At 35.7% G+C, this 13,292-nt stretch overlaps 1 protein-coding gene across 26 annotated transcripts in view; it reads right to left on the bottom strand.

Annotated features, from left to right (window-relative positions):
- The window catches only part of LOC135205709 (myoneurin-like), a 406,587-nt gene that overhangs the window by 238,377 nt on the left and 154,918 nt on the right, over positions 1-13,292 (bottom strand). The window contains exons 6-7 of one of the 26 annotated variants that reach the window (XM_064236759.1): positions 6,259-6,566; positions 5,475-5,614 (exon numbers count right to left, since the gene is read on the bottom strand). The exons of 21 other annotated variants lie outside the window; for them this stretch is intronic. In XM_064236759.1, coding sequence (XP_064092829.1) covers position 5,614; positions 6,259-6,566 — 309 coding nt within the window. In that variant the 3' untranslated portion in view covers positions 5,475-5,613. Of the gene's footprint in view, positions 1-1,132; positions 2,966-3,140; positions 5,615-6,258; positions 6,567-7,854; positions 9,166-11,200; positions 11,526-13,292 lie in introns of those variants that run through there. 4 more of the 26 variants (XM_064236758.1, XM_064236741.1, XM_064236744.1 and 1 more) reach the window with 4 other exon arrangements.

Genomic DNA, 13,292 nt, shown 5'->3' with positions numbered 1-13,292 from the left:
CGAATTTTTGCTATTCGCAGGTGGTTCTGGTACCCATCCTCCTATAGTATGTTGTTACGGACTGTCCTTCATAAAACAGCCAACACTTAAGCAGACTGCAACCTCAGACGAGGAAAAATGTCAGCCACCACTCTTGAACCAGTAAAAGTGATTAATTATAGTCGTACATGGTACAGGCATTCCCCGGTTATGTTAACGGGGGTTATGTTCTGACAGCGTGACAATAAGCAAAAATCGCCAATAACCGAGAAACGATTTTCTGTGCTTATCGGCGCTGATAACCAGAGATTGGCACCTTAATTGGGTATGTATCAGTGCCAATACCCAATTATCAGCGTCGAAAGTTGCCAATTTTCAATGCTAGACAAGCCTCATAAAACTGAAACTCCGATAACCGGGGACTGTCTGTATCCAATTCTCAAGCACGTGATATTAAACACCATTAGTACGTATACTGAGAATAGTATTTTAATGGCAATATATGCAAGTACCTTGTCATGAATTGAAATAAGGAAATTATGACCAAACAAGTATATTTAGATAGCAAATCGTCAGTTTGAAAATACTTATTTACTTTGGGTTTTGTATTTTTTACAAAAACTTCAGAATAAGAGTTTAGGAATAGTGTAATTTTTGTTGACTATCCCTGAAGACATTGTTATAGTTTTTGGGTTTTCTTCTCTCTCTGAGTTTTTACGCTACCATAGTCTACCAAAAATTTATTTATCCCATATTTGAAGATTTCCTTCTTACATATACAGCCCATGTTCATTCAAAAGATGATCGCCAGTTTTGACTTTTTATTGACAATACAAACAGCAATGGCAGGCATATTCTGACAGTTGGTTAAGTCTCCTTGGCAACCTGAACTAATAAGTGGCCTTTCACCAGCGTGTGTTCTAACATGAATTGTTGTAGAACATTTCTGAATAAACTCAATTAAACTTAAGTGAACAACAAGGGCACATGAAAAGATATTCTCTGGTAGAAACATGTAAGGGTCAACAACAGTAACAGCCTGGTGTTGACCACTAGATTTAACATTTCTCTTCTTGAACTTACTTTATCACTGCTCCCAGGCAACATCTGCACTGAAGAGGTATTAGCATCATTTGATCATGCAAAGGGCACACTTCATTCAATTTTTATTAGCTTACAAAAAATATATTCACATTTTCATACTAGTAGAATAATGCTTAACAGATTGAATAACTTCCAATTTACTGTCCGGGAACTATACATATTGTAAGAGTTAGGGGAAAAAAATTAATTTAAAAACAGTATATAGAGAAATTTTATTGTTTATTCTTTTGCGTCATATTTGACAATACAGTTATCACTGCTATTACAACTATGAACATAGACTACAATGTCAAAGGAAATTTCTTTTAATAGAACAATATGTACATGAAGTAGGTCTGGGCAGTCGGTACTATGTAGGTCTTTACTCGAAATGGTCATCACATATAAACACAAATATGTCAGAGTATTGTTGATAACAGCTGCTCCTTCAACTTGTCAAAGCAAAAAGGCCATCACAGTCTTCTTTTACGATCTGTCGAACAACTTCATAGGACTCCATTGTGAGAAAATATTTGGGTAAAGATTTGGGACTCAAAATACTGCAAACTGTTTGCCAATAGTGTACTAGTATCTGTATACATAACAATGAAGACCATAACCATATTAGTTGAACTACTATATCTTATTGTGACCTTTCCTTTAAGACAGATTAGCTCAATACTTTATTCTATAATACTTTAAATCAAAGAACATTACTACTGTGAATGATTTTATGGCGAATTAATTGAATATCCTTTTTAGTGAAAACAAATCATGAGATTGTCTACATACGTTAATTAAATAAAAAGAAATCCTCAGTGCTTAATAATGCAGTCTATTATGTTAGCCATTTCTTTGCCTCTTAATATCTGACCACAAAGGTTAGTATGTATATTCAAATACTAATGCCTCTTTTAAAGATCATAAAAAAACAGCAGATGGTTTTTTTATTCGTCTCAACTATGTGTAAAAAGTCCCTCCATATTTGTGGTGTTTGTACTATTATACTAAAATTATATTTAATTATTTGTCAATCACTAAACATTAGTTGTTAGTCATAATTAAAAGTGCAATATGTTCAGTGTCCTTAAGATTTAACTAGTTTTGCATACTCTTCCTTCCAATTTACCTACTTCTAAACTTGAGCGTTCTCTGCCTTTTTTACACTTAGTTTAGTATTTCTCTCCATACTTACTGACATATTACTACTGCATGTCCAAAAAGACATCTAAAGTGTGTAGATATGTGGGTTGTCCATCCTTACCTTTCTTGTATGCTTCCCTAACACTAAAATTCTGTCTAAAATTTGCTAACTGCATAAACACAAATTTTAACATAAGTAACACTTTGAGATGACTACCTTTCTGTTATCCAAAATTCAACTAATTTTAGGAATTTTTTTATTTTCAAACATTTCTTTAGGGAAATGTTTGCCTTTCCTGTTTCTCATTATCCTGCAGGGTCTTTCAGTTTGAGGTATAACTTGAGTCTGAAAAGACCACAAACTCCCTTTTCTTTTTCCTGATTATGACTCCCTACTTATGAGGGAAATATACCCAGATCTTCCTTACATTTGCAACTGGTGTTTACTCAAAAGATGGTTCTTAAGCAATATCTTTTTAATAGCACGGTATGGACACAAGTGGCAGGCGTGCGGCTTTTCGCCCGTGTGTGTTCGAACATGCATCGTCAAGATACATTTCTGAATGAACTTCAGAGGACAGTAAGGGCAAGCAAAAGGTTTATCTCCGGTATGGACACGCATGTGACGGACTACATTCCCTTTGAAGTGGCTTGCATAACTACAGTAGCGACAGCGGTGTTGACCACCCAGAGGACTTTTCATTCTTTCTCCCCCTCCTCCTCCTCTTGAATTCCCTCCATCATTGCTCTCGAGCAGCACCTGCATGGAAGGAGGCACAGACATCATTATAAGTTAATGGGAATGCTTTTAATGCATTTCATACATAACAGTAAAATTGTGCTTGCGTACACTTACAGTACTTTTAACAGATAACAAAAACTTAAAATAATTGATGTGCATGGTACTTTTAGGTAGTTGGGAATGAAACAACATACAGTGATGGAAACATTTTTACTATTCTCAAAATTCACAATGCTGTTACTTACAGTAGAGTAATGTAAATTATCCATTAGCTCTGATCATGATGCCCAATGTTCAAAACAAAGTAAAACTCAAAAAGATCAAACCAGTGTTGTTGCATGAATTATGTATGGTAATGCACACATACACTCATCCATACACACACACACACAATAGTTTTTCAACATGAAACCATTTCCCCTGACAGATGGTGGATCCAAAGAAAATAAAACTGCTGAACATAGTCAAGGATCAGCCCTGGTGCACTGAACGCCTCCAGTATTACCTGCCTTAAATGTTTGACCAAAGGCTAATTAGTAGTGCATTGAACCCCTACACACAATGCATTATTCATCTTTCTTGCACATAAACTTCCACATAATGGGTATAGTGACTCATTTATATATAATATATGTACAGTATTTATTTATGTATATACATATACTACTGTATAGTTTTTGTGTGCACAGAGACACTGCATATTTTCTGAATATGAAGAATTTAATCCCCTTATTCAAATTTTATGGGCGGGTGGCACTACTCCATTAAATAATGAGGCTGTTTTGAGTAAAGACAACAAGTAGTTAGTCACATACATTTTTCTTTATTGCCAGCTGATATGACAGAATGAAAATTAGTCTTGGAAATAAATCAAAATCAAATACATATTGTCTCCCCCCCCCTTAAAGAGATATCATATATATCTGCATTTATATTAAACAAGCTTATTTGGAGACTAAGAACAAGTTTCTGAAGAACAGATGAAAAAGAAGGCAAAACATGATGAGTCAAATAATTTCCCTGTGAATGGACAGGACAAGAGAGGACAAAAGAAAGTAATTGAACAGAAGAAGGTTAAAGGAGAGAACTGATCCCTTACGAATAGCGAAAGGACAGATGTGACATCACCAACTAAAATCAAATTAGAGAGTTCTGATAAAGAGATTTACAACTAGTTTATGTAGAGGAGAGAAACCACAACCAAGAGGTTACAATGATAGGGACTTATGTCAGTCTCTCAAATATCACTAATTTATCAAGAGCAAAGATTCCCCAAAATTCATGAAAGTGGATGATCAGATGCAAATACCACAGGAAAGGAGATAGTTAACCAGTTGATCTTGCCTTATGGAAACCCTACCGTTGACTAGACAGAAGGTTGCGAATTCTCAAGAGTTTTAGTGAATAAACAATAAAATTCAGTCTCATGACTCAGTTGGGAGGTACAGACCTGTCACCCTTCTTGAGAACATGCTGCACAACTGAGTGCTTCCTTGACCAAAGATACATAAAATGATGAGTTCATGTATTGACTCCGTGCGCACGCGCGCACACTCACAAATAAATGTTCACTTAAAACCTCAGATAAACCACATATTAATATATGTATTCTTCCTTTCTAAGGAAACATCAACAAAAAACAAGTAACAAATCTAATCAAGGTTTTGTTCTCAAGAAGAATTTCCAGATACATACATATCTAAACTCCTACATGCAGGGCAGTGCTTATTTTCAGTAATGAAAATTTGCAGTCAATAAAGTTTTTGAGGAGAGTAGCAGGAAGTATGTAACAGTCATGGATTCAGTAAACAGAGTTATGGAATAAATGCTGTATAATGCTTTGTGGCTTTGCTTTGTTCTTGCAATGATGTTTTATAGGTAGTCCCCGGTTATCGGTGGACTCGGTTAATGGCGATCCGGTTTTATGGCGCTAGAATGTACGATTTATGGTGCCATAACGGGCAGAGTTTCGGTTATCAGTGCCATAAGGTGCCAATAGTAGAGTTATGGTGCTATAACATACTAACAGAGGCGCCATTATTTGAAACTTGGAGCCATGAATGCCATAAATCACCTAGTTTTGGTTAATGGCGATTTTTGGTCATCAGCACATTGTCGAGAACAAAACCCCGCCGATAACCGGGACTACCTGTATTCATCTTTTACTTATGAAATCAACACGTAACAAAGTACACTTCAACAAGAAAATTGTCTATTTCTTCTATTTTTGGTATGTACCAGCTTCCAGGTTTAGAAATTGATTGTTTAACAATCTCAATGTAAAAAAGTAGGCATGCATAATTACAGTAAGAGATTTTATATCATCTACACAAACACTTAACAATTATGTTTCCTCATGAGATGGTGAGTTAGGCAAATCTTCTGAACAGCACGGTAGGGACAAAGGTGGCACGCATGGGGTTTCTCTCCAGTGTGTGTTCGGACATGTGTCGTCAGGTTACACTTTGTTGAGAATTTCATGGGGCAGAAAGAACAAGCATAGGGCTTCTCGCCAGTATGTGTGCGCATGTGTCGAGACAAATTCCACGGAATATTTGTGGAATGGTCGCAGTACCTACACTTGTATCTCTTGCCGGGAGTATGAAATCCATCTCCTTCGGTGCTTTCTCCTTCCAAGAACTTCTGTCCATCACTGCCACATTGTACCTGCGAGGAATGAACTCCTTTAAATCAAGGGAAACTCCAAAATGTTCAAATAAGAAAGCAGCAGAAATGACTGGAACACAGAAAAGTCATGACTTCCAACTGATTTACTTGAGATTCCCTTTTATGAAATGTGCTTGTGGGTACATTGTCCTTTTTCCCCAAGGTCAATACACAAATTCAAAATCTCCATTCAATGCAATGCCAAATACTACGTATAATGTAGTAATTATGTACATATTAGTCTAGTATATTTCTAGTTACAATGGAAAGTACAAGTACATAAATAGTTAAGCAATACAACCCCTAGAATCTAACTAATTTTCAAAGAGAAAATTATACAGGGTGGTCTACTATATTTAGATTACTTCTCAGTTTACAAAATGTAAACACACTTGATTTTTCATCAGTTGAGGGTCTCACAGTCGCAGTGCACATATTTAAATTAGTTTTCTAACCAATGGAAACAAGGTTAACAAGAAAGAACTTATCCAGCCTGGAAGCCTAAGTGTCATAACAGAAGCCGGATTAGAGGGCTTGAAAATGGTGAATTAATTTCAGAAACATACGGTCTTGTGTTACCCAAGGAATATAAGTTATTAATGTACATTCACTGGCAATTCTTCGCGGAGAAACGTATCACTTACTAGTTCCAAAAGTGCCTTCTCCACATATGGTTCTTCAAGGTAGCTTTCCTGGTAGTTCGATATGGGCAAAGCCTACAAGAAAATGGTTTTTCCCCTGTGTGGGTTCGAGCATGAACCTTCAAGTTGCCACTCAATGAAAATGTTGCAGGGCACCAAGCACACTTAAAAGGCCTTTCTCCAGTGTGAGTTCGGAAGTGTTTGGCAAGGTCGCCGGACGAATTTGATTTGTAAGAGCACAAACTACATTGATGCTTCTTGGCGCACGGGTGTCCATCATTCGCCACCTTTCCCGCATCAATCCTCTCCACCTGTGAAGGATAATTGTCTTATGCATTCAGTGTTTCATGGTTTATCTTCTGCTTCATTTGTAAATCAAGCCAGTGTCACATCACACTCCATGATGCCACATGTAAAGCAAAAAAAGAATAGGCACACTTGGGCAAGTTTCTCACATGAGGTCAGTATACAACCAGCTACACAAAAAAATATTTGATAATTATACATAGTACAAAATATATACAGACGGACAAAAACACTGCAATGGAATATGACTAATTTCATTTACATTTTAAATTCATACCACTGGTGTTAACCTTTTAATTGTTGATAAGCTTTGTAATAATTTTAAAACAAGATTTGTATATTTAATTTTAATATAAAGGCAGTCCCCGGTTATCTACGATCCAGTTTTATGGGGCTTGTCTTTTCGGCACTGATATGATGCACCGATTTCCGCTTACCAGCGCAAATAATCAGGTTTTGGCACCAATACATACCTAACAGAGGCACCAATCTCATTTATCAGTAACTTTCACTTTTCGTCACGCAGTCAAAATGGAACACCCCCGCTCCACAATAACCAGGGACTGCCTGTAGTATATTTATACATATTATTGCTATTATTGTCTGTCACTGCATATAAAAACAGAAAAAGGAAACAAGCTAAAATTTTGGACCAGTTTAATTCTTTCCTTTAAAAAATCATTATTTAATTTGTTATTTTTCTGTGAATGACACCATCAGACTTTCTGAGGATGAAATCTACACATTATCAGATCTCAAAGTACTTTTTAGAAACATTGTAATATCAACATCGCAACACAAGAGGGAATATGGAAGCTTTCATAGAAAAAAAAAAAACTTAAAATACACAAATCCATTCCATTCATAATTTCCTCAAAAGAATTGAGGGATTTAATTAAATTATTATCAGTGTTTTTTGAAAATACGTAAGTATACTATACCTATGTACATGCAGTACATATTCTTGCAACTTTTAACATCTGGTTGTCAAAGTGGAAATTCAATCTATTCTCTCATTCTACACAATGCACACAGCGCAGCAAGTCCCCTGCTTATCAGCAGGAGATTACATCCGATGGCTTGATAAGCAAAAATCGTCGATAACCTAAAGTCTGTGATTTTCAGCGCTTATTGGTGCTGATAACCGGATTTTGGTGCCAATAACTAGTTAATGGCGCCTGTCTTTTTCGTGTCACTGAACTGAACAATTGCAATTTAGAAGAATAACATTATTTTCCAAAGCAAACATCGTTTTGTACTCAAGACTTTATAAGGATAAAAAAGACAAACGAAATGGTTTTCAGTTATAATCACTAGCAGGAAAATCTTACATGCATACAAATACAAACTGGATAGTTGCTGCATTTCTATGATGAAACAATTTCATTTTGTTGCCTTGTTATAGACCCCTAACCAGGTACTCCTCAGAATCAACATTAATGCTAAAGAATGTTCCACACTACTATAATGATCAGTCATTTGAACCAGAATAATGCAATACATAATTATTTTCAACACTGTTAGAAATAAAATAAATTCTCAAAACCTGGAAATATATTTTAAATTCATGAACAAAAACATGAGTACAGTGTAAATATACACTACCTGAATATACATACATGTATGTAACATCACATTCGTGCCAAAAATTAGTATGCTAGATGTAGGTTTTAAAATTCTTCTTTAGCCAAGAAGCTTTTCATTTGAATATCTCCTGTTAATCATTTTGTTTAAATAATTTTCAACAATACAAATATCCAATTCCTCTATTGACTGTTGATTTAGTTTACATAATGAACAGATCTTATCTTACATTCATTGAGAAATCTTTGAAACAGCATTACAGCGACGCCATGATAAAGTTTGACCATGAAAGTTAAAGCAAAATCTTGACAACTTGTACTCTGTCACAGGCTTCAAAATAATGTGTTCTTTGCTGCTATACTGACCCAGACACGACGTTCTTCAGATCTGAAGAGGAACACTTAAAAATGTCAAATCACAAACTGGTCTGTTCAAAATGGTTCTCAAATACAGTATAATGGCTACCTTTATTCTTTAACATTACAAAAATGTCACTTATTTACATTACATAGATGTACTGCAAAAGGCAAAACATAATTCTAATCTCTAAACAATAAACTACCTCCACTTTCATGCAGTACAACGTGTAGCCTGTTGACATAAAATTTCTAATAAAATAAATAATTCTTAAGAATACAAAACTTTGTAACACTACCTGTTACTTTCACCTTCCAAAAGCAACTGTCCAATATATCATCAATCCTTTGGCTTCAACCAATGGCGTGAAACCATATGAGCCTTGAGAGAAGCTTTTTCATTGGCAGAGTATTGGCAGTAAGTACAACTGAAGGGTTTCTCGCCAGTGTGCAGACGAATGTGAGTTTTGAGATTGGATGAGGTCCCAAACTTCTTGTGACAAAATGAACAGGAGTACGGTCTCTCCCCAGTATGAACGCGCAAGTGACGTCGAAAATTCCCACAACAGTCTGTCGAATAGCCACAAAATGAGCACTGGAACCTCCTTGGGTTTTGTCCCTCAACACCTCTTCCGGAATCCTCTTCTCCTCTACCTTGCTCAACCTGTGAGGAAAAGTTAGTTTAAATCTCTCTCGTTTCAGGTTTACAATGGGATCGGCGATGTCAGACTAACAGTCTCACTGATTTTATTAATGATGTTAGATTATTTTGATGTTAGATTAACTAACAATCACACTTTATTTGGCAACAATGTTATTCTTAGGTTAAAAATCACACCAATGATTTTTTACTTAAGAACTGTTGTTAGGGCACATAACTCAGTATCCCTACACATATAGATATGCGATGAACTTGCTAAACATCCACCAAAAAAATTTTATCAATAGAATAGAATAATCATCATGAACACACCAATGAAAAACTCACACCAATGATTTTTTACTTAAGAACTCTTGTTAGGGCACATAACTCAGTATCCCTACATATTATGATTATGATGCTGAACTTGTAAACATCCAAAAATTTTTATCTATAGAATAAGCATAATCATCAGAACACACCAATGAAAAAATAACACCAATGCCATTGGACTACCCATCAGACTTCAATAATATATAACAGATAATTTAATGGTTATTAAATATGAGTTTATATCCACTTTATAACCATTAACTTTGTAAATTACATAGCTTTATTTAGCTAAAGCTCTTCCCTTCCAAATAGTAATGGGATGTCAATATGTATATGTGACCTCTTTTCTTTTCTGCCTGCTATTGCAATTTAAACCTAGAGTGACATTACCCTCAAAAAGACACAGCACTTGAATCTCCCAACACCCTAACACCATCCTACACAGTATTTTGATTCTCCACAAATGCATGTTTATCATGACAAAGCCCCTATACAACAATTTTTTACTATATCACCGAGTTCTGTTCCTATCTGTGGTCTCTTGGATGCCTGTTTCTAATGAGTTTATTCCTACTTTACTTGTGACATGGGCCACAAAGGTTTTACAGATATCATACCTTGTCAAAACTCCTGGAAATCTACCTTGGGAAACTGCTCTCTTTATATCATTACAACAGGCCAACCTCCATAGCAAACCATAAATTTCTCATTTCTCTGATCAGTGATACTCCACTAATGACCACTGGGATTGTGAAGTCAGTTAACTAAGTTGTATTGAGGAATCAAACTGAACAGTGATGTTGACACTCTCAATGGATTCTTCCTTCATTACAAAACCCATGAAGTTGTGTATTCCCAAATTATACTGCAAAACACAAGTAGTATATATTTTTAATTACTGGTCTTCCCAGTTTTGACACTTGTGCAGCATTCATGACTCTATTTACTGCTTTCTTTCCATTTACTGCCTCACATACATCCCCCTGAACAAAATCCACACATGCCTTCCATTTAAAAAAGACGTTCAAGATTTTATGAAGGTCACGTAGCAAGTAATTGTATGAGATTAGATGAAGTACTGAATTACTCTCTATGGTTGCATGTTCATCCTCACAATTTGGTAACAAAAAATGAGTGGGGTGAGGTGGGTTATTTATCCACACTATTGGAAATTAACATTGTCTTCTAACAGAATAAGTTCCAATACTTTATCATTTATGCCCTACTAGAGGTAAGCAAACTATATATGTACTGTAGCAATGAACACTGAACACAAATCAAAATGCTATCAACAACGGACTGCGCTAACACATAACAGTATGAACACGCAGTTCAAATTTTTCAGAAGTTGCCCCCTGAAATGCTTTTTTCATGTGACTGAAATATGTTGCAACTAAAACAAAAGGACAAACCAAAACTAAAATGAAAAGGTTTTCTGAATTCTAAATTTCATCGTTATGTTCCTTACAAAAAATTATCTAGTTATTTAGCCGCATGAATTCAAGTTATGTATTAAAAATCAAAGGCATTTTTTAAAAGTACAATTTTGACATTTATATTTCATTACATTTTTTAAAAAGTAACAATTTATGTATAAACATCGCATGGAAATGTGTTTTAGTGATCTTACAGAGGATCAACATGCCATGACATCAATCCTAGTCATACAATAACTAACTACAATGCAAGCTCCCCTGTGACTGCTGAAATAAAAATGGCACCCTACCTTTTCCACTGGATTATGGCCTATTGGTGTGGCGAGACAAAATGTGATTTTTTAAGCTGGACTTTTGGGTGGCACGATAGGGACAGAACTGACAACTGAAAGGCTTCTCCCCCGTGTGTGTGCGCAAATGGTTCTTGTAGTTGGTCAACTGGGAGAACTCCCAAGGACAATAAGAGCATTTGTAAGGTTTCTCTCCAGTGTGGATGCGGATGTGTCCAATGATGTTGCCGCTGTTATCCGTTGAATATTCACAATAAGAACACTGGTGCCTCTTCTTTTTCTTGAGCTCCCCTCCGCTAATGGTTCTCCGCCGTCGCTGCGTCACCTGTGAGGAAGGGGGCAGGCCAATCACATGACTGCTAACACCAAACACATCAAAGATGCATGGAAGGGCAGAATATTCATACTTCAACACATCATCTTTTTAAGGCAGTTTGAAATAAAAATGTCCTTTTTTTTCACATTTGTGTACCATCTGAATGGATTTCTGACTATCAAGCCATTAAAAAATTATTGTCTTTGAATTAGCATTCCATGACAAGCATACACCAATATTTGCTTTAAGAAGAAATTCTGAGAGATGCAACCAACACTTCAAGCCTAACAAGTTTATTCCTAAAGCATTGGGTTTCCAAGTAACACTTTGAACTGTTACAGGAGATATGTGTAGTGAGAAAATACTGAACTTTATATAGTTGCTAAGAACATTAACGTGAAACTTTTAAAACGTGTTTACCAATAACTTCAAGTGGATGACAAGTCCCGTACAACATTCTCCTCATAGGGAGAGGCTCTCAAGAAAAATAAAACAGTAGTTAATGTCAGGTTCATCCTCTAACTACTCAATTCAATGATGAACTCTTAAGTGAACAATGTTTTCAAAGCTTCCATTGCTTTAGAGAACTGCACAAAAGACTCATCAACGGCATGTTCGCACCTTCTGCAAACATTTCACCACTCGCCTCTATCTTGTATGAACTTTCACTTCTTAGATGCTGAGGCCTCTCCATTCAAACACCTCTTCCAAACCATTTATCAACACTTTAAAATATCCCTCTACTTCTTCCCTCCGAACCACCTGAGTTCAACCCCTTTTCCTCAACCCCCATCATCCCCAGTCTTTTTAAGTGACCAAAGCTACCAAACAGAAGTAAAATAGGTAGAAAAATTACTCAAAAAGCCTAAAGATATCCATTTACAGGATAAAGAATCATAAGGTGTCCTCCAATCCTCATAAGTTAGAAAAAGAAAAAGGCATTAAATAAAATGTGACTCATCTTTGTCTCCAAAGGGGCATGACATAACAGCCTCTAAACAAATATCAATTACCGTAATTAGGAAATCGTGATTAACAGTGAGTACTACACATCCTCAGAAATAGAAGCTTATAAGTCTAAGATGCAAGTGAACCAAAGTATACGTACTTCTCATGTAAAATATTACCTGTACACAGGGAACCATGAAAATGGGGAAACATAATGCTACTGGTAAAGCAAAGAGTATTTCAAGTATTTTTCCTTTTTACCATTTCCATGGGACTCATTTAGAGTGAATATGTAGTAAATCATAAATGGATAAATAAATCATGAATAAACAAAGTGCATTGCATAAGTACCCATATAAAACTGAGTGTATCCTCACTTCTATTACATGTTTGGTAAATGGATACTATGCTAATTATTGCACCTACTGCCCCAAATTAAAGTTCGCATTATTTATTCCCAAAGGGAGTCAACTCTCTACCTGTCTTAAATTTTAAATACATATACGTACGTAAACTTTGTATGAATCTTGGTATACAACTGAATACAGGATATTTTCATTGGCGTGTTTATTGTTAATGTTGCTAGTATGCTTTTACAGACAACATCAGGTTTCTGTTTATTTAGATGATGCTTCAAAGGTCTCATGTTAACTGGATAACTAGGCTAGCATGCATAAAAAAATGCCGTCAAATATTTGGGTTTTGGGTAAGCGCTGCAATTTATAGTGAAGTACTATTTACTTTTTTTCTGCACTTAGCTATTAAATGGTCTCCACCATCACAAATTAAAATCTGCATAGAATGACAGCTATGATCCAGAGCTGGTAT

Source organism: Macrobrachium nipponense, chromosome 24 (assembly GCF_015104395.2).
Source record: "Macrobrachium nipponense isolate FS-2020 chromosome 24, ASM1510439v2, whole genome shotgun sequence".
Classification (NCBI taxonomy): domain Eukaryota; kingdom Metazoa; phylum Arthropoda; class Malacostraca; order Decapoda; family Palaemonidae; genus Macrobrachium; species Macrobrachium nipponense.
This window is presented reverse-complemented; position numbering and strand designations above follow the sequence as displayed.